At 39.8% G+C, this 24,963-nt stretch overlaps 1 protein-coding gene across 1 annotated transcript; it reads left to right on the plus strand.

Moving 5' to 3' along the window:
• The first annotated feature begins 12,965 nt into the window (after positions 1-12,965).
• On the plus strand, positions 12,966-23,783 carry LOC137291541 (RAB7A-interacting MON1-CCZ1 complex subunit 1-like). The gene is made up of 7 exons (XM_067822919.1): positions 12,966-13,083; positions 15,305-15,426; positions 17,241-17,334; positions 17,631-17,683; positions 18,950-19,081; positions 20,557-20,671; positions 20,845-23,783. The coding sequence occupies exons 1-7, from the start codon at positions 12,984-12,986 to the stop codon at positions 21,072-21,074; spliced, it is 846 nt and encodes a 281-aa protein (XP_067679020.1). The 5' UTR covers positions 12,966-12,983; the 3' UTR covers positions 21,075-23,783.
• Positions 23,784-24,963: the final 1,180 nt, after the last annotated feature.

Below are 24,963 nucleotides of genomic sequence, written 5' to 3' on the forward strand. Positions count from 1 at the left end.
GTGTCACAGTTACCGACAAATTGACCCATCAACCAAACCAATTCATCGGCAAACGTGGACAATCAGCAGATCTTGCCCTTCGAGTCAAAATGGTAATCAAGCTGCAATTATGTTTTGCCGCAACTGAAAGCTGAAGGACTTAAAAGCTGAGTCAACGAATCGAAATATTGTTCTGATAACATTTTATTCGTCGGCGTCATCACCTGGTGCCGATTTCTGTTTCAGCGGAATGAAAGAATGAGGACTGTGTAGCTCTATAAACCGTAGCAAAGGCAAAGAGTTTGACCGTGTATTAACTTTATGAAGGCTAACAGTAAAATATAACAACATACTAGAAACATAATCTACTCATGGCCTCATATGAGCAATTAAACTGTTTACTTGCAAATGCATGCATCATACAAATTAGTCTGAGAACAAGGTCAAACCAAACGGTTGAGGACAATGTATGTAAAAGGCTTCTCATGATCACTGGGTCAGCCAGAGAAATTCAATCCGCTACTTAATGCAAATTTTCTTCATTTGATCTTCCGGAATCACGGTAACGGTGTCATTCCCAACCAGAAGGCGGCCCATCCAGGCAATGCTACCATCAGACTGATAGAACCCATGCACACTTCACTGTCTTCATAATCATATCTAAAAAACATCGTGCTAGTCTTGGATGAAATCGCCATTGATTTCCGATGTGGATCAAGCACTGACGTTCTCCAGACCTAGTCTACTGTGAAATATACGGGATTGCCCATGTACATCAAACAGACCGCCAAACTTGACTCTTGCTGAATCAGCAAGAAATACTGGATCAGAAGATCTGAGAAACCAACTTTTACAATATGTTTTTAATATTTTGAAAGTATCTTTAAACACTGAAAACGTTTGGGTTTATTTTCCGACAGTAATGGAACCTTGCTTCATAAAATATCCTAGACCGAGACGTGGGTATGTACGAATCATCATGCTCACATTGTGTGCTGTTTGTTTGTTGTTGACTTCAAAGGATAAATGAATACCCTTAAAGACTTAAAAACAGTGTCAGTTTAGACTCGATGTCAAGACGTCCTCACATGTGTCTTTGGTTTCCAATCAAATGAGTCTAGGGTTTCCTCTTTCCCATTTACAGCGTCCTAGGTTTTAGTCAGGGATTTCACATGTGTTGTTTCTAGGGGGTCCTATGAGACGAGCCCAATGGAGTAGCCTAGTAGTGATATTGCTGGAAGCGCCATAAAACTAAACTCACTCACTCCCACGCCATGTTTCTAGAATTCTCCATGCTTTGTGTACACGGATTTCATACATGCATGTAAGTGCTTAGTATTCAGATTGCAAAGTCACTGATGGATAAAATATGTGAATGTCTGAATGTTGTTTAGTGCCATCCGTGGCACATGATGGTTTATCCACTGTGAAAATTGTGTGAATCAGTGTCTGGAAGCAAAGGAATCAACATTGACGTACAGCCAGTCACAAGCTAAGTGGGCTTACTACTACCTGGTATCTGTGTAGTCGACTGGTACATTAAAGATGAAGTCCTGTGATATCTTGCTGCCTTGAGGCCAGCGGGATGGGAATTGTTAATGTAGTCTCGTCGTTCGCTCCGCAGCGAGGAGAGACCAACTTCAACAGTGTACAACATGCCGTATTTGGGATTTCACTTTCTTAGTGCGTCTAGAAGAAATTCTAGCTAAGATTTCCATCAATTCAATTTGAATACTCTGACCATCAGTGAAAGCTATTATGAAATTTAAAATAATGATACGTTTTGCAAGGGAGCTTTCTTTCACATCAAGAGTATCAACATTATACGTCATCTGATCTGTAAAACAACATCGGCTACACATGTCCAAGCATATGCTTTATCCCAGCTGGAGTGCTGCTACTCATTGACTTGGGAAACTACCTCAAAACATATTTCTAAAGCTTCAAAGAGCTCAGAATGCGGTTGTCAGTCGTACAGATGTGTGACCACATTACTTTCAAACTCAACTGGTTGCAGGTGTGTTTCAGAGTTCAGTTCAAGATTCTGACTTCGGTCTTGAAATTAAAACACCATACATATGCGATCTTGTTAAAGATCATATTCCATCTCGATCTTTATATTTAGGTTCGAAGAATCTCCCGTATGTTCCAAAAACAAGCACCCGTTGTTATGATGATATAAGCTTTTCCAAGGGTGACCCTGTTGTGTGGAATTTAAACCAAGACAACTCCCGGAACATTCAGACACTAAGCAACTTTAAGTCAGTTTGAAAGCTCACTTCTTCGAAATGGCATACAACTGAAATATTTGTGGCATAGCTTCTCTACGCGCCATTGAGCCGACTTTCTCAGACAGGAAACTGACGCTATCTAAATGATTAGTTTGATTGTTAAATTGATGTTTTCTTTTTCCTAATGAACGCCATGAAGAGCCAACCTTTTAATCTTCCGGGTAGTTCTTCCAGCACTGGTATTCAATCCATGAATAAAACGGAAAAAACAATATGCCATCATTCATGATGAAAGATTCCATTTGAAACATTCTGCTAGTGGATGGCAAATGTTTGTTCACCAATTCTAGTTGCCATAATGGAAGACAACTGCAACAAGAAAACGTTGTGATGTGAAGCATATTCCTAACAGAAAAGTGCGTTTTTATAGGAGTAATCAGTTATACTTCGCCGGAGACGAATAAGTTCAATACAAAATATTGGTTTCTTTCTTCTGTATGCATGTGTAGTTTTGTCACACTTGATTTAATTTCATAATGAATAACGAATTAATTACTCTTGTTCAGGAAGCAACATAGATATAAAGATATCACCAATATACACACTGAGGAGATACCGCCTCAAGCATCGTCATCGTTGACCTTCTTCTGAAACAATTATATTTGTGATGCAAATGTGCAGAAAATAATTCTAAATACCAATACATCATGCAGCACACTCGAGTATGTAAATATGATCAGACTTAATCACTAACTATTGTGAATAAAAGCATGAATATATCCACATTTTTTATGATCAAGACAGTCAGTGACGTCAATGTAAGCCTATTTACACACGTAATTTCCATGGAAAATACATCATTGATCAAACAGCGACCAACACCGCAGTCTTCATGACCCTATAAAACATGTAATACCTCGTTAGTGATAGTTCAGGACATTACGCAAAAAAGCTTGAAATTCCCTGAGTGAGAGTTTATGGGTGTAACTTTGCACGTATTTCACTGATGCATTTTTAACAGTAAATACGGTAAAGGCTCCAACAGTACAAGGATGTTTTATACCAGAAGAAATCACATCAATAACTCGTCTGTGGAATTGTTATTGTAGAATCTTCTCATTAGTTCCACATCATTCTCCTCCTCATATCCCATCAAACTCAGAAAGTGGACGACATGAACGTCAAGCCATGTCATTCACGAAATCTGCCTGGCCGTTATAGACGGGCCACGAGGCTACCGAAGGTTTTATTTATTTGCCAAATGCATCTTGAGGTAGCGTGTGTTATAATGTGGAGAATCATTTCACATTCCGACTGAGGGGATTTGTATCGGTGGCTGGCACTGACGGGCTACAAGTAGAAGTACGTCATGTTCTGTCTGTCTCTACTGCCACGAATCAACGTATTGCGGACTGGGCAAATAACATAGCAAGCATCAGTGTCAGGGAGACTAAGTAGTTATGTACTAGTCAGTTTTGTCGATGGTTTTACAAGATGGAAAATTATTGAAAAAATCGAAATATTCAGTGGACACAAAACGAAAATTTTAATGTAACTATAGTCCGTTTGGCTCAGATGCGGACCGATGAATTGCAATCTCGCTCGAAAACTAATAAACATAACATACTCAATGAAACGCTGATCATGCTCAGAAGATCATAAAAACTCTGTGAGATTTTTGCAGGATTTTTGCCCTAACAGTAAAAAAGGACAGTGTTCTCGACAAATGACAGCAACTAACACCTTTGAGTTTGTTTGAACTGCACAAGTCCGCACTATTGTATGTATGAAACCGTGTTTCCCGGGAGCTGTTTGTCTCCTGCAGTCATGTCTAATAAACGTTAACGTACGGTTATTGTGTGAGTACATCGCGATGTAACGATGATATAAAAAAGCTTATTATTAATGCAGTTTTAAAGGAAAACTGATTTAGAATTGAACCCTGTAAGAGTACATGTAAGAAATGGAAATACGTTGATCGATAGACCCACCTCACAGTTTTTCAGTTATTGATGCTTAGAATCAGTTTAAGATGTTTCTCAATCACGCGAACAAAATGTAAATTGGTTAAGTCAAATGACGGATAAAGATAATCAAATCCCTTATTCATCCCTTATACTGAAAATGGGATGTCACGCTTATATAACACAAAATTCACAAAATCAATAATTATACTTCCAATAGACTGTTTAGAAATCTCTGCCTTGCAGGCAAGCGTTAATCAGAGATTGCAGTGTGTCCGAATGAACACGGTCGCCCTGTAATCACGAACACAGAAACACGGAAATCCCTTGTATTTGATATGTTTCATTAATTCCATTGTTGATACAGAGAATGGTTGCAGTCGTATAAAATGAGAAAAATCAATTTCACGAAAGTTTTCAATTTCATCAGTTTTACTTCCGGAGATCATGAGTTGGTAAATGCTGCAACCTTCCACTCACCGAACTCTCATAGATCAACACAATGTGAAGTCCCGTCATAGACGTCGTAGACTCTCAATGATCAATGCCATGTGAAGTCCCGTCATAGACGCCGCAGATTATCAAAGATCAACGCAATGTGAAGTCTCGTCATAGACGCCGCAGAGTCTCATAGATCAACACCATGTGAAACCACGTCATAGACACCGCAGTCTCTGGCAGATCAACGCCACATTAAGTCCCGTTATAGACGCTACAGACTATCACAGATCAACGCAATGTGAAGACTCGCCATAGACGTTGCAGACTCTCAATGATCAATGCCAGCTGAATACCAGTCATGGACGCCGTAGGCTCTCAGAGATCAAGGGCATGTGAAGACCTTAATCGTCCTCGCCACTGACCTAGATGTGTAAATGGTGTTTTCAAAACTCTTTAGCAGACACCTTTAGCCCACGTCACAAATGTAGTTTGCTCAGAAATCATTTGTCGAACATCAGCATGAACACAAAAATCACTTGTAACTGATCTTCACGATATACGTTGAATGTGGCTGTCAAATAGTACGAACGGGAACCTGATTTTTTTAAGGATCTGAGTAAGCGAGTCAACTATTACCGCCGTGATGTTGCAGGAATGCTGCTGAAAGCGGCGTAAAACCCAACTCACTCTCTCACTCACGACGTCTGGGCTAACGAGGTTACAGAGTATGTAATACCAATGTTAACAAGGTTCAGCCAACGCCACACTAAGAACACATCCTTCCCTGCTGTTCTATCACTCCCGACAGTGTCTGGTACCCGCTAGGCCAGAACTCTCGCAGACCATCTGCCAGCTGGTGAAACGCAACGCTGGACTTGGCAGACAGAGTTTAGCACTTAACAGATTAGGTGAGGCGCCTGTCGTCCATCGGAATAATATTGTTGCGGCCCCAAGTGTCAGATCGTGTCGATGGCTAGCTCCTAGAGACCCACTAAAGCTGGCCTAAAGCCATCTCTCTCAATCAACGGCCGTGTTCAGCTGATTTTATTGAGTCGATTTCAAACAAACAGATCGTCCCTTGTACAAATCTGGTATGTCTGTCTGTCGGCTTTGCCTCGTCTCATATCTGTCCTGACACAGCGGTTCCACTCTATTCTGACCAAATCAGTATTCCAGTGGGATTACCCATCATCAGAAAAGAAGCTTTTACATATATTAAACATTACTTTAACCAGATCCCTTTATTCCTTGATGAAGATAGTATCATCACCTCTCCAGCGTTATATATTGCCCACGTTGGAAGGTATGGAGACTGTGTGTAGCTGATGCTACAAACCGCTTTGTCAAAGGCCTAGGGATATGACTGTCGATTTAAGTTAGATGGAGTGAGTAATCTGTGTCAACGCTGAAGTTGAATGATGATTTTTGCAGTTAGGTGATGGAAGACAGCCCGAATGCTGCATGTCACTTTTGCAATGTTATTGAAAACCATAAATAATGACACGCATATATTGTTTTTTGTAGTTTCAGACGTTAGATTTGCAGCGAATGTTTTCAACCTTATAACGTTGGCAATTGGTGGGTTCAGTCCAATTATAAAGTACATGCGTTCTTTGCCCGGTACATATGGAGAATAATCAAAACGAATCGCTATCGGAATCTATTGTATCATTATCAGTTGTCCGCTACCTCAAAACGTTCCTCGAACAATGGAACTACCACAACATGAACAACCAAGGGGGCCAGATGTATCACCGAATTGTATTATCTAGCCAGTGTTGCACTCTGGTAGCCTAGGTGACGCCACCCACATACCAATAATCGTATACCTCATCAAGAACAAGAGCCTAATTAATGGGCATGGCTCTAGAAGCCAGTCCCATCTTGCAATTAGAAGGGCCACAGCGGTCAGTAGACAAATTGACTACCGCAATTAATGTGTGGTCATGACGCATAAATCAAAGAGGCAATTTGTCTTCGACATATCTGGCCTTGAATTCGAGGTACATTACCATCCCCAATGGACGATGAAAACGAAACCGCTACCTTCTTCGTCCTTTGTCTTTCACTGTAAATTTCTTGTGCAATATCTGGGGAAATAATCTCGAGGCAATCCTCGTGGTTCAAGCGATGGCGTTACATATTTGTGTCGATAAAGCCTAGTCAGAAAACGTGACGCCCACTGTTCACTCACTCCTACACGTGTAGTTTTAGAAGAGCCCACATTCTGGACTTCAAAGGACTGTTTACTTTTCTGAGAATATGAAATTGTAATACTTCGATTGTACTGATACTAACAACAGCTCCTCCTTGGACATGTATACATTGATAAAAAAGCTTTTGCAATGGAGCCCTACCTTACTCATACTAGAAGAATACAAACAAAGTGGAAATATTTGGGGCAGAATTTTGTATTTTCAATTAATAAAAATACTGGTCGACATTCCAGCTATTTGAAGTCATGAGCATCTATCTTCGCAATTGAGACATGATGACATCAGTCGCATTTCACGACAAACATGGGCTTTTGACACGGATAAACAAAACAACGACCATTGCATATTTCAGCTATATATTGTACAGTGAAAAGCAGAATTGAGTCTAATTCTGTCATATTGTAAATATACAGTTTGCACGGCATAAAATATACTTGTTCCTTTATACTGCCAATGTTCTTCGCTACTGAAATAAAACTGAAATAGACTGAACCATTGTAAAACAAGCATGACAAACATGCGTGTACTCGCTAGCTCCTACAAAGTACGTACAGGCAATATTCTGCATTTTGGCTTTAAATATGTAAAAATATTCTGTAGTTCCCAAAAACAGATGTTCAGTAAGTGATAACTGGTGAAACAAACGAATTATGCAATTTCCTGTAAGCGTGATATGACATATCACGCATCGTTAAATAAATTTATAGATACCAGATGTAAGTGCCCTTTAGGCTGATTATTCGACTACCTCGGTCATTCAACAATAAATCCTGAGATTTACATTTGTCAACAACATCCAAGACAATATTTCCCCAGTGGAAGCCACGGGAACTGACTGACTGCGGAACTTTTAAAAAATAGATTTTCGGCTTCGACATTCATTTTGTCTAGGAATTCAAACAGTATAGCATTTTGCTTGCGTGTCTACCGCCGGCGGTGTCTGTTTCAGTCTCCCAACTTCCCTTACTACATTTAATATCTGCAGTTTCGTTGAGTATCTTCAATAGCATCTGCGTCTTTAAAGCGAATTTATAAAACATATAATCGATTTTCATTGAAATCGACCATGACTTCGTAAATAATGCCTTTAATTCGTTTTAATGTTCGAAGAATTATGTTCCACCAAATCCTCATATTTGTTCTTATAATATCATTGCAACATTCACGTAGAAAGGCATCAACTTCTTCTTAACGTTTTTTTACCCATTAGACGAGTTTCGTCTGTCTAAAACGCTTTCACATGATCGACGGCTAATTACAATGAATGTTATTCTAACTGGAAAAAAGAAACGGCGGAATTGCTACAACCGATGCCACGAACAGATCCGATGCTCGCATGCCGAACAACAGTTTTAGAAAGAGCAGATCACAGATCAATCTCAATTTTAGCACCAGTATTTGGAGGCTCATCAAGATGTAAATTAGCAGACCGCGGGAAGATGGCGGAACATGAGGGGCACGTGCAGCAAGCCCTGACACGACCAACCTGGAGAAATAGCAGATCTCCCCTCGAGTCCTATTTTGGTCGTCTTTGGATGCAGCTCTTAAAATCGCTAGACCTAATCTCCACAACATGGGTTCTCATCGATTTTCCTGGAAAACAGTCGGATAATTTCGGCTTCCATTGGTTACACTTAGTCTGCAGACAGTGCCCGCTAATACCACACAAACCTACCGGTGTTCTCCTGTTGCTGTGATGGTTTCAAAAACACCTGATCGGGTTTCAAATGATGAAAGAGACACTTTGTATAAAATACTTTGGCCTTCTTTAGGACACCTACCATAATTCTCACATCAAACGAACACAAATCGGATTTTTGTTTTGAAGTTTCCAAAATCAGCCGTCAAATGACTTCAGTATATAATACGGCCTGCGTAAGGAATCAGGCGGTTATGAAAAATGACCCATTATGTATTATGTAATTTGAGATCAGATTATCCAGACATTTCTAAGATAGTTATTGTGCTCTTAATTTAACCCCAGGCATTTCACTAAAAATGAAAAAAAAAATGCTTTAGAAACCAAATACATTTATTTGAACACACTCACTATATCATATGCTGACCATTTTCATTTCCTGAACCAAGTGCTTTGGTAGAATACAGACATTTCGTGGAGCACTGCAAGCAATTCCTCTAACAGTGAAATCCGTAATCTTCATATGGAAATTGTTGCTTTCCTCAGATGTTCCTCCGATGAGTTACGAATGCTGTATTATGAAAAGTAAATATGAAATCTTATGCAAACCTAAACAGTTTATGGGGAGGCACAGATGTTATTCAGGAATAGGGGTACAAGTGGAGGGGAGAGTGTTGAGAGGGTGGAGTGTGAGCGAGCGTGGTTTCACACCGTGTTTAGCAATATTCCAGCTATATCACGGTGGAGGGCACCAGAAATAGGCTTCGCACATAGTACCAAAGGAGGAAATTGAACCCGGGTCATAGACGCCACTAGGATACCCCACCGCCCCGTAAGAATGGAGGATGGGCGGGGAGAGGTGTGTATCTTCTTATTGAACTGCAGCGATATTACAGGAATATATTGCTAATAGCGGTGCACAACCATACTCACTCACTCACTCAAACCCCTGCACAGCCGTCACGAGGAGTATGCGTCCTGTGGTCTATCTGATCTTTAGTCAGTCAGGACGACCCTATTTCTAACTCACCAGACAAATCCGCAAAGAAATAACGTTTCCGTCAGCATATCTGGCGGCGTGGATTCAACCTCATACAGCTCTCTGCCGGATCCATATCTGACTAATGCCGCCGTCGTATAAAAGATGCATGCTATTCACATAATGCATTCCAGTGGCTCGGGAGATTACCCCTGTGGCAAAATACGAACCACCATTCATTGGCGTCCCTGTTTCTGCAGACCATTGTGAAAACAGTTGCCACGACATTACATAAACGAAGTTGTTCGAAGTGTGTGGGTAGGATATGCATGTTTCCAGTTCACACAGATTTTCAGTAAGATCAGGATGTGTCGCTCTAAATTTATTGTCAGAATTTACCTATTCGGAGGTTGTGTTTGTATGACACAACCAGCATCGCCGATGGGGGTGGCCTAGTGGTTAAAGCGTTGACTCATCACTTCGAAGACCCGGGTTTGATTCCTCACATGGTCACAATGTGTGAAGCCCATTTCTGGTTCCCCTGTCGTGATATTGCTGGCAGATTGCAAAAAGCGGCGTTAAACAATACTCACTCATTCCATAACCATGGAAACGCGGGTAGACGGTTTTGCATGGCGGTGAAGAGTTGTCAGGATCGACTGACCTTAGATTCGAATTCTACATCCGAACTGTTATCTTGGTATGTTGAACAGGGGCGGATACACCTTGAGAAAAGGGGAAGTTTCAATTAAGAATTCCAGGACAAAATGGGGGTGCGCACCCCCGAGGGCGTCTGTCGATAAAATCACGTTACATTAGTCCCCATGGGTTTAAAGATGCCTGAGATTGGTCAGTCCTGCCATGAAATGGTCCTAGTGTTACTATCACATGAATAAACGTATTACGCATTACATAGTTTCGATCAAACAGTACCTTGAGATACTTGTGTTGAGGCCTTTAAAGGCGGAATCCATATGCTAACGTGAGTGAGTGAGTTTAGTTTTACACCGCACTCAGCAATATTCCAGCTATATGGCGGCGGTCTGTAAATAATCGAGTCTGGACCAGACAATCCAGTGATCAACAACATGAGCATCTGGGCAGTTGGGAACCGATGACATGTGTCAACCAAGTCAGCGAGTCTGACCACCCGATCCCGTTAGTCGCCTCTTACGACAAGCATAGTCGCCTTTTATGGCAAGCTTGGGTTGCTGAAGGCTTATTCTACCCCGGGACCTTCACGGGTCCATATGCTAACGCAATGACCTGATATAAATATGCTTGCAACTACATTGAGGTCTTTGTTGATATCTTAAACATTCGATCACTGTCTTGATAAAACTTTAAAAAGACCAAGGCCTAGACTTTCGAAGCTCTCTTGGCTCTAAGGTAGTCGCAAGTGCCATACGTTAACATTGACTTACGACTATCTTAGCTATAAGACAGCTTTGAAAGTCCAGGCCCTGGTTGAGCAGAACAATGCGTGTCCTCATGCTCACATTCAACTGACTCGGAGTGACATGATTGAGAGTCTACAAAGAGCTGCTTTCTATCATTTACTTGCTTCCTCCACATACCCTAATAACAGTACCTTGTATCTCAAGCAGGCGCGTGCATATGATATCCAAATCCTTGCTGTAGTTCACTCCACAGAAAATAATTCAAAAGACAATCTAAGTTCCGACAGATGCCTTGACATGCCCTTCTTAACCAATGCTAAGTCATGAAGTGGGTTGACCTTTAGTTTTTGAAGGCAACCTTCCCGACGATGTTCATTGCCTCATGCTATGAGACGACCCTGCTTCGAGGCCGGCCACACAACTTAAGTCTACATGCAAATCAATGCTCCTCCTGTACAGGAGGCTTCTAGTGTTTGCAATGCACTGAGGTAGTCTGGTAAAGACTGGCTAATGATGACTACGAAAGACTCATGGCTCCACTGTCAGATGCGAAATAGGACATGATGTAGATAGACAAAGGACTCCGGGAGATAAAATAGGTTTAATTTACTTGCTATACTATTTCAGCAGACATAGTGCCAATTGGTTCATCTATCAAACGCCCCATGTGTAGAACGATAAGTTGGTTGGCGGTTTATTGGATGAAAGATTCTTAAAGGGTAAATGTCTTCCCGACAATCAGTCATTTCTGGAGAAGTGTACAAAGCCACTATCTAATCTGCAGCAGTGAGGATATATCTGCTTGCTCCCGGTAGATTTGATTGATTAATAAACTTCATAGAGAGCAGGAAGATCAGGGTTCATCCCCTGCAGATATTACATCATGTGACAGCGCCATGACGGGAGACATTGGAAGCTCATGTCTTACTTTCAGGAACCCTGTTGTTGGGTGAGTGGTTAATGTGCTGAATCCCTTAGCTTTAAGTGTCAGCTGAGTTAGGTTGGAATGAAAGACTCACAAAGATCTTTGTTAAGCAGCCCTATGGTCGTTACTATCACTAGGTCCGAACCCAAGAAACACCAAGATCTATGGTTAGACAGAGCTCCTTGATTGTGGATTTCACAAGGTTCAAACCGAAGACACGCCAAAATCTATAGTTATGCAGCTCCTTGATCATGGATTTCACATTGTTCAAAGCCAAGAAACACCAAGATCTATGGTTCGACAGCTCCTTGATCGTGGATTTCACTATATGAAGTAGAACTACCCACTTCACTTGGTTCGAGCCCATGACGCATCAAGATCTAGAGTTCTGCAGCAAGTGGTCCTGGATTTCACTATTTGAAGACGAAACGCCCTCTTCCTGTGCCGCTTTGCGTCATGCTCCTTCATAAAGCGGCGTGTCTTAGTGTATCTGAAATACATATAGCGGGTCGCTGAGTCAGATTCACGTAATAACTTACGCATGAACATAAGACAAGCATACGTGTATGCTATAAATAGCAGTAGGCGAAGACTTGGATCACCAGATTAGTAAAGGTAATTGACTAAAGAGGGGTGCCACTTTGCATGTTTTTGAACATGTAGCTGGGATTTTTCTGTACAGCACAATAGCGCCAGACTGAGGGAACCCGATTTACGATAACAACTGCAGATGGAACTGGACGGGTTGCACAGTTTCAAACATTCACTTATTCTAAACAGTTTTATCATTGACGTATTCATGTCTTCTTTTCTTCGGTACAATACTTCCACTTTACTCATTGAAGTGTGCATTTAAACTGAAAGCAATTAACTACTAAAGTATTTTGCAAGGGGGAAAGAATATACGACAAAATATATCTCTAAGAGTAAATCTTCACACATCCTCTTGCCTGCATGGAATATAAACAGAAATGCTAATTTTTCACCTCAGGTGGTAAACCAATATATACTAACATAAAACGTGGAATGTAACCAGTTTCGCGTTTTGATTAAAAGAATTGCAAAATAACTGTAGCTTTGGTGAAACGCTGTTTTTATCATGGCCTGTCCTGAACTCAAGCAGTTCCTCTCTACGACTGTAGTACTTATTCAGGTTAGTCGGTTCAATCACGAAGGGAAGTAACTGTAGTTGGGGTCAATAGCGATACCATGGCGGCTCAGGAGGAAGAGACGTTCTATGTACGCTCGCTTTTGGATGCCGCTAACAACTTAAACAGCATATTACAAAAGAGTCCAACACCTCAGTCGGGTAAGTAAACAAGTATTGTTTTTGTATGTACTTTGATCGTGAACTTTGTCTCTCAGACAAGCCTACAATCGCAACATCTAGTGGTTGAATGAGGTTATCAATATCTCCATCAGCTGTTTTTCTGTGACCACGCCCACATTCTCATAAGAATTACACCACGGTTATCGTCTGTTGTTGAGTTTTATGTGGTGCGATTGTATCTAAAAGGCTTATGGTTACTAGTTGTCTGTTGGTAATATTTAAGCGAGATATTTTATGTTGAAATATGGCGATGATTTTATCATAATAAGGTCGAATGGACAAAGGATTCATCCCTTGACAAGGTGTTCCTGGCCGTGTGGTGGTGTTGATAATTGGCTCCGACCACACCGTTTAATGTCATTAATTCGTTTTGACCACAGCCTCTGATCTGCGATTTTCAATTAGAACTTTCCCACGTGACGTGCCTTATCCAATTTTGCCTACTTTGCCATCTTTGAGGTTCATGGCATACACATGGGAGTCAATATTGATTTGAGATGAATTTCCTCTTCATTCAAAAATGAGTCAGTAATCATTTTATCAAAGAATTATTTCACATTAGTGCAATCCAGAAATTACCAAAGTCATACAGCTCAACTGATCAAATTAAGTAATCTTGTAAGCATTCTTTTGTTCGAGGATGACTGGAGTGAGCAAGTTCTTTTGAATGGAACCATGGTAACAAAGAGTTCAACTGAACCTTTAACACAATTAATGCTTTAGAATGAAATGGTTTGTTAAATCAGATGTCATGGGAACAATATATTTAATGAATACATTTATTGAGCAAAATTAAGAAATAATTTTATTTGTTTTAGTTGATATTTATCTTTAGTTGAGTTGTTTTCTTTCACATCTTTGCAATTTGAAATTTTTTAAGAAGCATTTCTGTCCAAATGTTTCTGTATGTCAAATGTAAATAATGGCAGTAAATGCGTGCTTGCTTGAACAAGTCTTGCATTCTATTGAACTCCTGGCAATATGTCATGATGATTAACAACTACAACATCAAGGAAAACTGAGTTCTAAGCACGACAACATGTTTACTGCAATAAATGTGATGTCTCAAAACCATAGATACTAACACTATTATGAAGCAAGTCACTTGCTTGATAAGGTGTTAGGATATGTTAAAGAAAAATACAAGTAACTGTGAAACGTGTGTATTGGGCATTTAACTGCTTTGAATCCTCAATCCGGTGCATGTGTACTAAACACTGATAAATGCATGTGACGATATGGCTTGAAAGGAATTTGGAAACATAGTAAACATGGACACATATGTTCTTGAAGTTGAACAGGAACTGCACTAAGAGGTCGAGTCATCTTGCACTGACTGTAATCAGTGCAGTATAAGAGGAAGCACATCAAGTGTGTGCTGTTCAAATTACAATCCTTTGTTAGAGACTGGTCACGAGGGAAGATCCATTAACTGGTTTAATGATTTTATAGATCCCTAAAAATGTAGAAGTGCAGATAAAATCAAGTCTGAAAAGTACTCGCTCGTTTGTTCTGCTGAAAGGGTGAACTACTCGAAAATAGCCTACTCGCAGGACAAAAGGTTAAATTGCTAGGCAGTAGGTTTCACTATCAAATAGCAGGTTAAACTGCTAGACAGAAGGTTACACTATTAGACAGCAGGTAGACAGTAGGTTACACTATTAGACAGCAGGTTAAACAGCTAGACAGTATGTTACACTTTTCACAGCATATTAAACGACTAGACAGAAGGTTACACTGTTAGACAGCAGGTTAAACTGTTAGACAATAGGTTACACTATTTGACAGGTTAGAACAAAAGGTTAAATTGCTGGACAGTAGGTTTCACTATTACACAGTAGGTTAATGTGCTAGACATTCAGTTACACTGCTGGCTTCATGCGTTGGAGATTAGGTGCCTGACCCTAATAGTCCGGGTTCGAATCCCACATGGGACTTTACCAAGAAAGTACTAGAATTTGTTCTTTCCTAAGAAAGTGTAATCAGAAATATGACATAAGTTACATTTGACCACTTCCTAAGAGACATGGTGTAATCAAGGTCAGAGTCATATGTCTCCCACTCACTATCTCGCTCACTCTCTCACACACTGTATGTATCTTTTCTGGTTTAACATCCATTTGATGTGTTTCTGTTCTCAAGGACTCAATATAAGACAAAGTAATTATATAAACCTGAGAGTATATCATATTGTTTGCAGCTGAAGGGAAGGGAAGTCTTGACACATGTCGTCACCGGTGTGATGTTCTGTTGACGAAGTGTGCGGATACAACAGCCATTACTGCCGATACTGCAAAAGACTGCCTCCAGGAGTATGCACAGGTTTGTTCCTATCGAAAAAAAATCGAAACTATCTATCGAAACTTGTACTGTTGTTAGGTAGAATGAATATTGTAACAGTTACTTACACAATAAATGGTTGGTCCCTTACAGAACAACATGGGCCAATGACCAATCCCTGCTTTTACTTCTACACAGGGACGATGAATCACACACCTGGCGAATTGTAATTACTTTCATCAGACATTTTCACAAGGAATGAGAAGGAGAGTAACAGCTTCAATGATATTTTATCAGGTCAAAACCAAAAATGTAATATAGTTTTCAGATGATTAAGTTTTCAAGTACAAACTGTCCTCCCTGGTTCTCCACAAGAAATATTCGGTTTAGTAGGAGTTACCAAGGATTCGGTTACAGTGAACATATGGCATGACGGGTTGTCCACCAACTGTTGGCCCTTCCTGTTGTAATTTTTGACTTCTAGTCTCAAACATCTGACATATTCAATATACTTGAAACATTAAGAGTCGTGCCATGTGTTTTACCCAGGTAGGATTCTTCTAGAAACAATGAATGTTTTCACAAAAAACAGTTGCCAAAATGAGTTGAAAATATGAAATATGACCACTTTGGGAGAAAATTTTTCTGAAAGTTTAAAATGTGTTCTCCAGTATTTGTAGCTTTTGAAACAAAAGTTAGTGACGAAACTTTGTGTGAAAGATAACATATTCTTCTAGGCAAGATCACAAGCTCTGAAATGTGGCCGTTATAGATGATATTGTGAAAATACATTATTTCACTGTATGAAACACATAAAAAACTATGCAGATGTAACAGACTGCTTGTTTAGCTAATATATTTTGATTGAAATGTCAAATAGAAATCTGCCACACTTTCCCTTCTAGACGATCTGTGTATATAGTGAACTCGGTGTTAAACCCTGCAAAGGGTAGAGGGTACCAAGTAGGGTGGACACCAGAATGGACTCAACTCAGATCAGTACTTAGCCAGACAGGCCAGTAAATCTCCAGCAATTAGATTCTACTTATGTTCTCAGCAATATTTACCTTTCAGATGGGATTTCAAGACAAACTGCACTATTAGCCTTACCTCTGGTACAGATAATATACCTGCTAGAGTTATCCCCCTTGTTAGATGTGATGCTTGTTTAAGTGTAATAGTGGAAATGTTATCATGTAATGTATACAGTGAACAAATGTACACATATGTAGTCCAAATGCCAGGATATTCATGCTTCAGATAATGTGTATCTGACATTTATGTATAAAATTAAATAAAAGTGAAACCCGCTAATCATTTGCTAGGAAGAAAATTAAATGTTTTCTTTCATTTTCATCATTAAACAAAAGTATCATGATCCATGTGTACTTGAAAAAGAAAAAATGATTTCATCGCAGTGTGCACGCTACTGAAGGGGTGAAGCATAAAATCACTAGCCTCAAAGATGTCAGTGTTGGTTGTGTGCTGACAAATTCAACTAATTTTGTTTTCATTTGACATGATTTTCTTTTTCAAGTCAGTAAACTATTGAAAGTTTTGGATTTTTAGAAAGCTGAGCATGTATGCACATCATGCATAATTTAACAGTTGCTCTAAAATTCTAAGTGGTCAGACAGTACCTTTGGACCAGGCAATCCCGTGACAAGTGTTGTTGCATGAGCAAGTGTTCACACTGTCATCAGTCCCCACCATCCAGTCCATTAGGTCCTCATGGCCTGCATGGACTATGGGGACCCGTTCTGACTCTGAATCTGCACGAAGGAAGAAACAATGTAGATTAGTTACAGAACTCACATGTAGAATTTACATGGGAATAATTGCAATGTTGGTTACAGATTCTGCTGGATTTCACCTTCATCCATGAGAACGAACTGGTGGATGAGAACTTCCCAGAGACAACCACCAGCTCTAGGATAGCCAAGATCCTGGGTAATGTCAGGAAGGATTTCTCACTGAAATATGGACTTAGGGGTCCCTGTTGTCTTCTTCACTGTTGTAACCTTGGGCTCTTCAGGAATCTATTATCCTGGGTTGAAATCCCTGTTTACCCCAATTGTTTTGGAGCTGCTTGTACATCAAGTTCATGTATTGATATTCATTGGATGAACTAACAGTCTGAAATTGTTTTCTGAATTTTTATTAATCATGTTCTAAATTTATTTCAAGTACACCTGTACCTTCACAATCTGTTGTTTCCACACTCTGACAGATGCCTCTGTTCACAGGCTACTTCGACAGTTTGCTGGATCTGGCCAAAGAAGTGTTTCCTGACATCCAGGTATGGACGAAGTTGTTCTCAATGATGGTGTACCTGGTGGTGCTACTAGATATTTTATGGGTGCTTCAGTGCTTTTTGTTTGCTTGAATCTAAGTTCAACAACTGACTCCTCCGCAATATCTCCAGGCTATACGTTCTGATAACTCTCCACTATTGGGGAGAGTTATGTGGAGAGTTATCAGAACGTATAGCCTGGAGATATCGAGGATGCAACTGACTTGACTTTCACACGGTCAACTCCTGACAGGAAAAGATTTGGATATTCCACTTTCTTAAATGGAAGTCATTGTTTCATATTCCAAGTTTATAACAGATGCAGTCTTGTTCAGTGGGATGGAAGAATATATTTACTAAGAAATGATTCCCATCAGGTAAAGACAGACTGCAAGAAATGGTGCAGTGTTAAGGAAAGATACCTCTCATGCTAAATTCTTAATCTGTATGGTTTTAAGCCACTTTTAGCAATACTGCAGTGATATCATGGCTTTGGGTACCAGACATATATTCTAGACTATCTTTATGAATATCTCAATAGCACTAAATTTAGTTCATTGACTAGCCTAACATTGTTGAAGGACTGCTTTCATATCACTTGAAAGATATGATTTACCATTTAGGAAGTGGTCAGATGTAACATGTTATATGTGGTGTTACACTTTATTAGTAAAGTAGCGATTCTGGTACTTTTGGGATTGAATTCTGGATGGTAAAAAAGTACTAGAATCTGTAATTTACTTTAGAGGCTCAAAAGTGGACTGATAAACTCGGAAACTAATAAACATAAAATACTCAGTGAAACACTGATCATAATCAAAGCATCATACCAACTGAGGTTTTTTGAGATAAAAAAGGTAAAAAATTTGCCCAACAAACCATGATCGAAATATTGACACATTTCACTATTTGCTACGAGGGAGGAGTGCAGAGAAAGGGACAGCCAGGTGTGCGATAAAGGATAGAGACAGCACAGCACAGGTTAATGAATGAACAACTTTGTCGGCACTTGCGCACATGCTTCCTGAACACCTGGCTGTCCCTTTTTCCGCACTCAAATCCCGGATGGGGCTTAACTCAAGAAGTACTGGAATCTGTACTTTACTAAGAAAGCGTAATCCCAAATATAACATATGATAGACTTGAAAGATGTTGACAGTTCATGTGTCTCATTGCCAAGCACTTTTTGCTTTTCCTCACATCAAGTGAAAGCTCTTCTGAAGTTTGTGTGAAAATGCGTGTTGAGTTGATGCAGAATGTGTCTTGTTTCAGCCAATGGAGAGCTTGGGTGTTGAGTTGATGGAGTGTGTTCTGTGGAGGAAGGGGGCGCTGTTCTACATGTATTGTCACCAGACATGGCCAGACACGGACAGACTCTCTCGCAATAAAACCAACTTTCAGCAGGTAGGCCAACACTGGAGGTTGGGGTACACAGGGGTCAGACACAATGTCAAACCATATAAGACCCATGCTTGCCATAAAAGGTGACTATGGTTGTCATCAGAGGCAACTAACGGGATCTGGTGGTCAGACTCGCTGACTTGGTTGACACTTGTCATCGGTTCCCCAGTGCGCAGATCGATGCTCATGCTGTTGATCACTAGATTGTTTGGTCCAGACTCGATTATTTACAGACTGCCGCCACATAGCTGGAATATTGCTGAGTGCGGCGTGAAACTAAACTCACTCACGCAGTCACTCACTCAAAGCATATAATATCTCATGCTTAGGTGATTTATTAGACTCGCATTTGCGAAATGAGTCAACCAAAAATGTTTTAGAAGCATATGAGCCCCATTACAATAAATGCCACAGTGGCAATGCTATGATTTCTTTGTTAAATTGGTGAGATATTGATTTGAAATATACCTCCGAGAATCAAAATACCTTTGAGAATAGTGTCATTACTCTTCTTTAGATTGTTTTAACTATCTGTGCAACTGTTTCAGTATCCTGAATCTTCCTTTGACTAACTCCAAATTAGAACATTGATATCTAAAAATGTGATATAAGAGTTTTCACCATGGTGTTAGATGGTGGTCTGACACTTTCTGCCTATGACCACAAGTCCATGTTGATAAACTTACATGTTGACATCATCGATGTCTCCAGGATGTACATTCCGATAAGTATCCACTATGCTCTGGATGCATTTACGGGTCGGACCAATGAAATTATTACCTTCTTTGGCTAGCTTTTATCCAATCAGGTGTCTACGTTGGGAAGTTGAGTGTACCAATCACAAGTTATGTTTGCTCCTTAAATTATCTAATGCATTATACTTGGCAACATACATTATGCAGATGTACTCCAAAAGAAGTGCATTCTGTCAATTTGTCTGTATGATTTCCTCCAAATCTGAGTTGCACTGAGAGCAAACCTCGGCAACTGCGACCACAATCTTTCTTGACACTGACAAACTTGGTTGTTATGATGTCTCAGCTGACTGGCTACTGTGAGAATCCAGCACCAGGAAAGGGAGGTAAGAAGATTATTGGGCTGACGTAGATGCATAATCCAGGGTGTAGTGGAGGTTTATTGGAACATATACTGTGGAGATATTGAGGATGATATGTTGAAAGAAGATACATTCAGACAAATGGTAGTTTGTTCAAGGTGTTTCTATAAACAATAATATTGAGGCTTGTAATTTTTGTATGGTTTTGCAGTTGTAACTGACAAATGAAGTCTTGGTACAAAAATCCCAGTCCACACTAAATATCACATGGTCAGCCCCTAAGATACAGAGGGATATTTTGACCATTTGTCACATACGGCTGTATTAAGAAACATATTTCCTTGTAGTGTGCTCATCCCTATGATGTAGTGCCTTTCACAAATTTGTTGGCCTTATTATATTTTTCTCTTGTCCAACACAGAATCTACGTGATGGTGTGACATACCTGCAGGAGATGCTTGCGGTCAGACGACCACTCACAGTTGACCAGTGTTCAGAAAGAGATGATGATGACACATTCACTCTCATGAAATCTGGTATGTAACAACTTACACCCTCCCAAGGGGTATAACTCTTCTCTGCTAATGATCCATACCACTAAAACAAACTTATGTATTTGTGGGCCAACCATCTGAATCTTTACAGATATTCACCTTTAAGCTGTGAGATGTGATCATGTGTCACTCTATCTCATCCTTTTTCTTTACAGGCATCTTCTCTGACACCCATCTTCTAGCACTGATGTATGCAGGGGAGATGTGTTACTGGTTCGTCAAAGGACAGAAGGAAGAGGATTTTGACAGTATGGCTGACTTCAAGGCCAAGGACACTGGGACCCAGCTGCTGAAGTCCTACATCGATGCGATAAAAGGGCCACTACAGGGCTCAGGGTGGAACACGGACAGAGCGCAACAGATTCTACGATACTTTGATGACTGAACATTGCTTGTCCTTGATAGACACATGAACAATGATATTGAGAGTTGTGGATTATCCTAGAGAATCTACTTTACATGTCTTTTCTATGACTACAAAGAACTATGTTGTGATCAAGGGCTTGCAATTCTAACTGTCGTTGATACAAATCAGGTGACAGTACATCACAGTACTGAAAGCTGACCCAGTACAAAGTGCTGCAGCTTTATCGTCCCTGTACCGTGCATAGAAGGAGGATGGCCAATATGGCTGAAGACTTTGGATATTTACATCAAGACCAATTCACATGACATCATTCCATGAGTACCATGGGGAAGGCCATTTAGTTGTCTCTTGGCCGGATATTAGTCTAATTGATGAAAGTTTGTTAAATGAAACGTTGAATCCACCTTGCCCACCCCTTCCACGACTGAGTAGAGTGATACTCAGGTTATCAACCACTGGTTTTCTCTTCACAGCACAGGACTTGTTTAGCAATCTAGCAGACTCAGTAGACTCAACACAGATTATGTAAACATGAAAATAGTAAATTTATAATTGGAAAGTGCAGAAGTGGTAAAATATGTATTCCTCAAGCATAGTTGTGTATCAATATATGACTATACAATACTGTCTACTTTTGATTGCCACACATTATCAATGCACTTTCATCTTTTGAATCATTGTTACACTTTCTTCTGTCACCAGCTGTGACGAACCAAATATCCCTCACATGACCTGTCTGAGTGACTTTACACTATGACATTACATACCAACATTTCAAGAAAAAGATATTATTATATTACTGAAAACAAACTGAACACCTGATTCTCTCCTAATGTTTCAGTTCATCTGTCATGATTGATGTCAATGCCACAGATGTGTTGATCTATGTATTTCAGCATGAAAACATTTTCCTGATGTTACAAATTCGTCCAAAGCTTCGTACATTCTTGCCATAAACAGCTTCTCAGGAGACAAAATCTTTTAGAAGCATGAAGATTTTAGTCTTAAACCAAAGGAATCTGAACACACAACAAGCAACTCTCATGTAGTGCAGGATGATCGTTCTGAAAGGTTTTGGCTCCTGGTGATCTCACTGTACGTGTTGTGTGATACCATGTTGTCCCAGGTTAAGTAGGTAGTCCTCTTTATGCACAGCACATTGACCGGATAGTGTTAAACTTTTTCAAGAATCCATGCACTCTTTCCTTGTTGTTTTAGAGTAGTAACTGCAAGATGTATCTGTCTTGTATATTGAGTTGTATCTTGTTTATTGAGAGATGTATGCATATTCGTTATCATAAGATAGATGTGTTTGCATGATCTTTATCATACATAGTGTGAAATCAATGTGTCTTTGTATTGCAGATTAAATATGTCTTGTTTATTCCAATCTCTTTAAAGTGAATAACATTGTCCCAATCAGCAAAGTATTCTTCGCGGATCTCAGTGTGAGATCTGTCACTGAGATGATGAATGGAACCTTGCAAGTTTGCTAACATGAAAGGGTTGTGTGGTGTACTGGTTTAGTGGTGTGTTCAAATCCCCACATGGGTACAATGTGTGAAGCATATTTCTCGTGTCCCTTGGTAAGATATTGCTGGAATATTGCTAAAAGTGGCGCAACACTAAACTCACTCATTGTCCCAGCATTTTTGTTTACCCGCTGAAATACTGTCTACATGTCTTTTGTGCAAGTTCACCCTTAATACCCACTGCATGATCAGTGGTAAGTCAACACTGTACCTCTGTTTCATGATCACAATGACTTCAGTATCTGCCCCGAGCTGGGATTCCAGTTAAACCTGATATACTGATTTATAGCTTAGTAGAAAGTTGCTTAAGAGTGTTAGGAACTGTATTCCTACTGTGTGATCCAGAAACATATGTACTTAGCAAGGCATTACAGACTACCTAGCTGTACATGACTCTAAGGTGTGAGACTTCTGTCCTTGAGGTCAGTATATTCTGTCATCACCAGGTATAACTTTTCCTCACAGCTGTCTGAGCAGATACATGAACAACGTTTTGTGGCACACATTCCACAAGAACATTATAGATCCAGAAACTTACTGGCTCAGAATTTCTCTTGAACAGACAGCAGGTTATTGCTTGATCCATTAGTCAAAATTTATCGCATTGGTCCAATGTCTTGGAGATGAGGAACACAGAGAATTCCATCCTCGATATCTCCAGGGTATACATTCCCATAAATCTCCACCATAACCCTAGATGCATCTACAGCTCAGATTAAAAGTCAGCCAAGGGAGGTAATAAAATTATTGGTTCAAGCTGTAGATGCATTCAGGGTATAGTAGAGATTCATTTAAGGATTGACTGTGTATTTCTTTCGTTGCATTGAAGTATGAAACTAAAAACCAATGTGCAAACTGTATGAATCCGCGTAGATTCATCAGAACGTATACACTTGAGATATCGAGGAGGAGAATTCACGCGTATCATTATTACCCTATTTCTTTGTATACTGTGCTATTTGATTGAGCTGATATTATGCACAATTACATTTGCCTCTGTGTTGTTTTTACCTGTGCTTTTTAATTCAAAATATTCAATGGGAATACCAGCTGAAGGCTGGTGCAGTTATGTCATGTTCTTGTGTGAAAGTATCAGATACAAGCTACAGCTGCTGTAAGCTTGTGTATAGAAGTGTGCTCTAGAAAAGCCTGTTGTGGCGTATTCACTATTTTCAAATAAAGATTCATTGCCAGATGACTTTGTTGGTATATTTATATGCGTATCAACTGTCAGGTCAGACCTTTGTCGATGAATTCAGCTCATTATTGTGTAATCATGCTTGGAACAGAAGATTTTTGTTGCTGTTATTTCCTGCACAATTTTTGTACCGATGATGATTAGAGTGCCTTTTGTTCAAACAAAGCATTAACTTCAACATTAAGTAGAGTTGTTCTTGTGGAACTCCCAAGGGGCCATTTTCACACATTAGGACAAGTCAAATGAAGTATTGTATGTCATCATCTTAATACACGTCAGAGTCAAATACACGGAGAGTCAAATGACGGACTTTGTGTCAATCTGAGTACACTATGCCATTTAGTGGGCATGGGGGGTGAGCTGGCTATGTCGCCAGGCTACTGATCGAGAGAGCTTGAGGTGACCTGTAACCTGTAACTGAGTGTAAACACCTTGGAGTCAACTTAGTGTGCAGACTTTGTCAGTGATGTCACAACCCCAAGTGTGCAGTACACCAGTCCCTCCTGGATTCCTTGCAGAAAAAATTGTGGAATTTACCTTTCCATGCAGAAAAACATCTGGTCCGCGGAAAACACATTTTCTTGCAGAATCCATGCAGAAATTGCTTATTTTGAAAATTGAGTGAAAACTGATTAACAGCCAAAACAAGAAGTAGAGTTAATGTCAAAAGAAGTATTGGTTACACATAAAAGGAACTGACATATTTACTGTGACAACATTTTCAAAATAATCATGATTAAGATACTTCATTAAAAAAGTAAGTCCTAGGCATCTTTTCAAATAATATTATGAATTTGTCACTGCAATTACATTCTCAAAATCAATCACTCTGAACAGTGAAATTATTTCAGATTTAGTTTAAATATAAAACTGTTATTTGCATGAAACCAGAAGTCGTTCATCTGCATCAAAGTTACGAATTCTCAAACACAGAAAGGGGTGTGGGTGCTTTGTCATCAAACTTACTCAAGATGAGATGTGTACTGTCGACTTAACTTTATATCTGTGTTTGAGAATTAAACTATAAAAGTATGTATAGTGTTTTTGTTGTTTTTCTTAAATGTTTTAAGCACAGACTGTTTTGCAGAATATTGAAAAACAGTGTGCAGAATTTGTTTTAATAGGGCGCGGAATTCTTAAATCCAGAATCTTAAAATCAGAATCCAGGAGGGACTGG

The sequence above is a fragment of the Haliotis asinina genome, chromosome 7 (genome assembly GCF_037392515.1).
Source record: "Haliotis asinina isolate JCU_RB_2024 chromosome 7, JCU_Hal_asi_v2, whole genome shotgun sequence".
Lineage (NCBI taxonomy): Eukaryota > Metazoa > Mollusca > Gastropoda > Lepetellida > Haliotidae > Haliotis > Haliotis asinina.

Excerpts from the sequence above, each read along its gene's own strand:
- LOC137291541 (XM_067822919.1), top strand. The coding sequence starts at position 12,984 with ATGGCGGCTCAGGAGGAAGAGACGTTCTATGTACGCTCGCTTTTGGAT. Across the intron at positions 17,684-18,949 it reads AAGTGTTTCCTGACATCCAG|CCAATGGAGAGCTTGGGTGT; the intron begins GTATGGACGAAG and ends GTCTTGTTTCAG. Across the intron at positions 20,672-20,844 it reads ATTCACTCTCATGAAATCTG|GCATCTTCTCTGACACCCAT; the intron begins GTATGTAACAAC and ends TTTTCTTTACAG.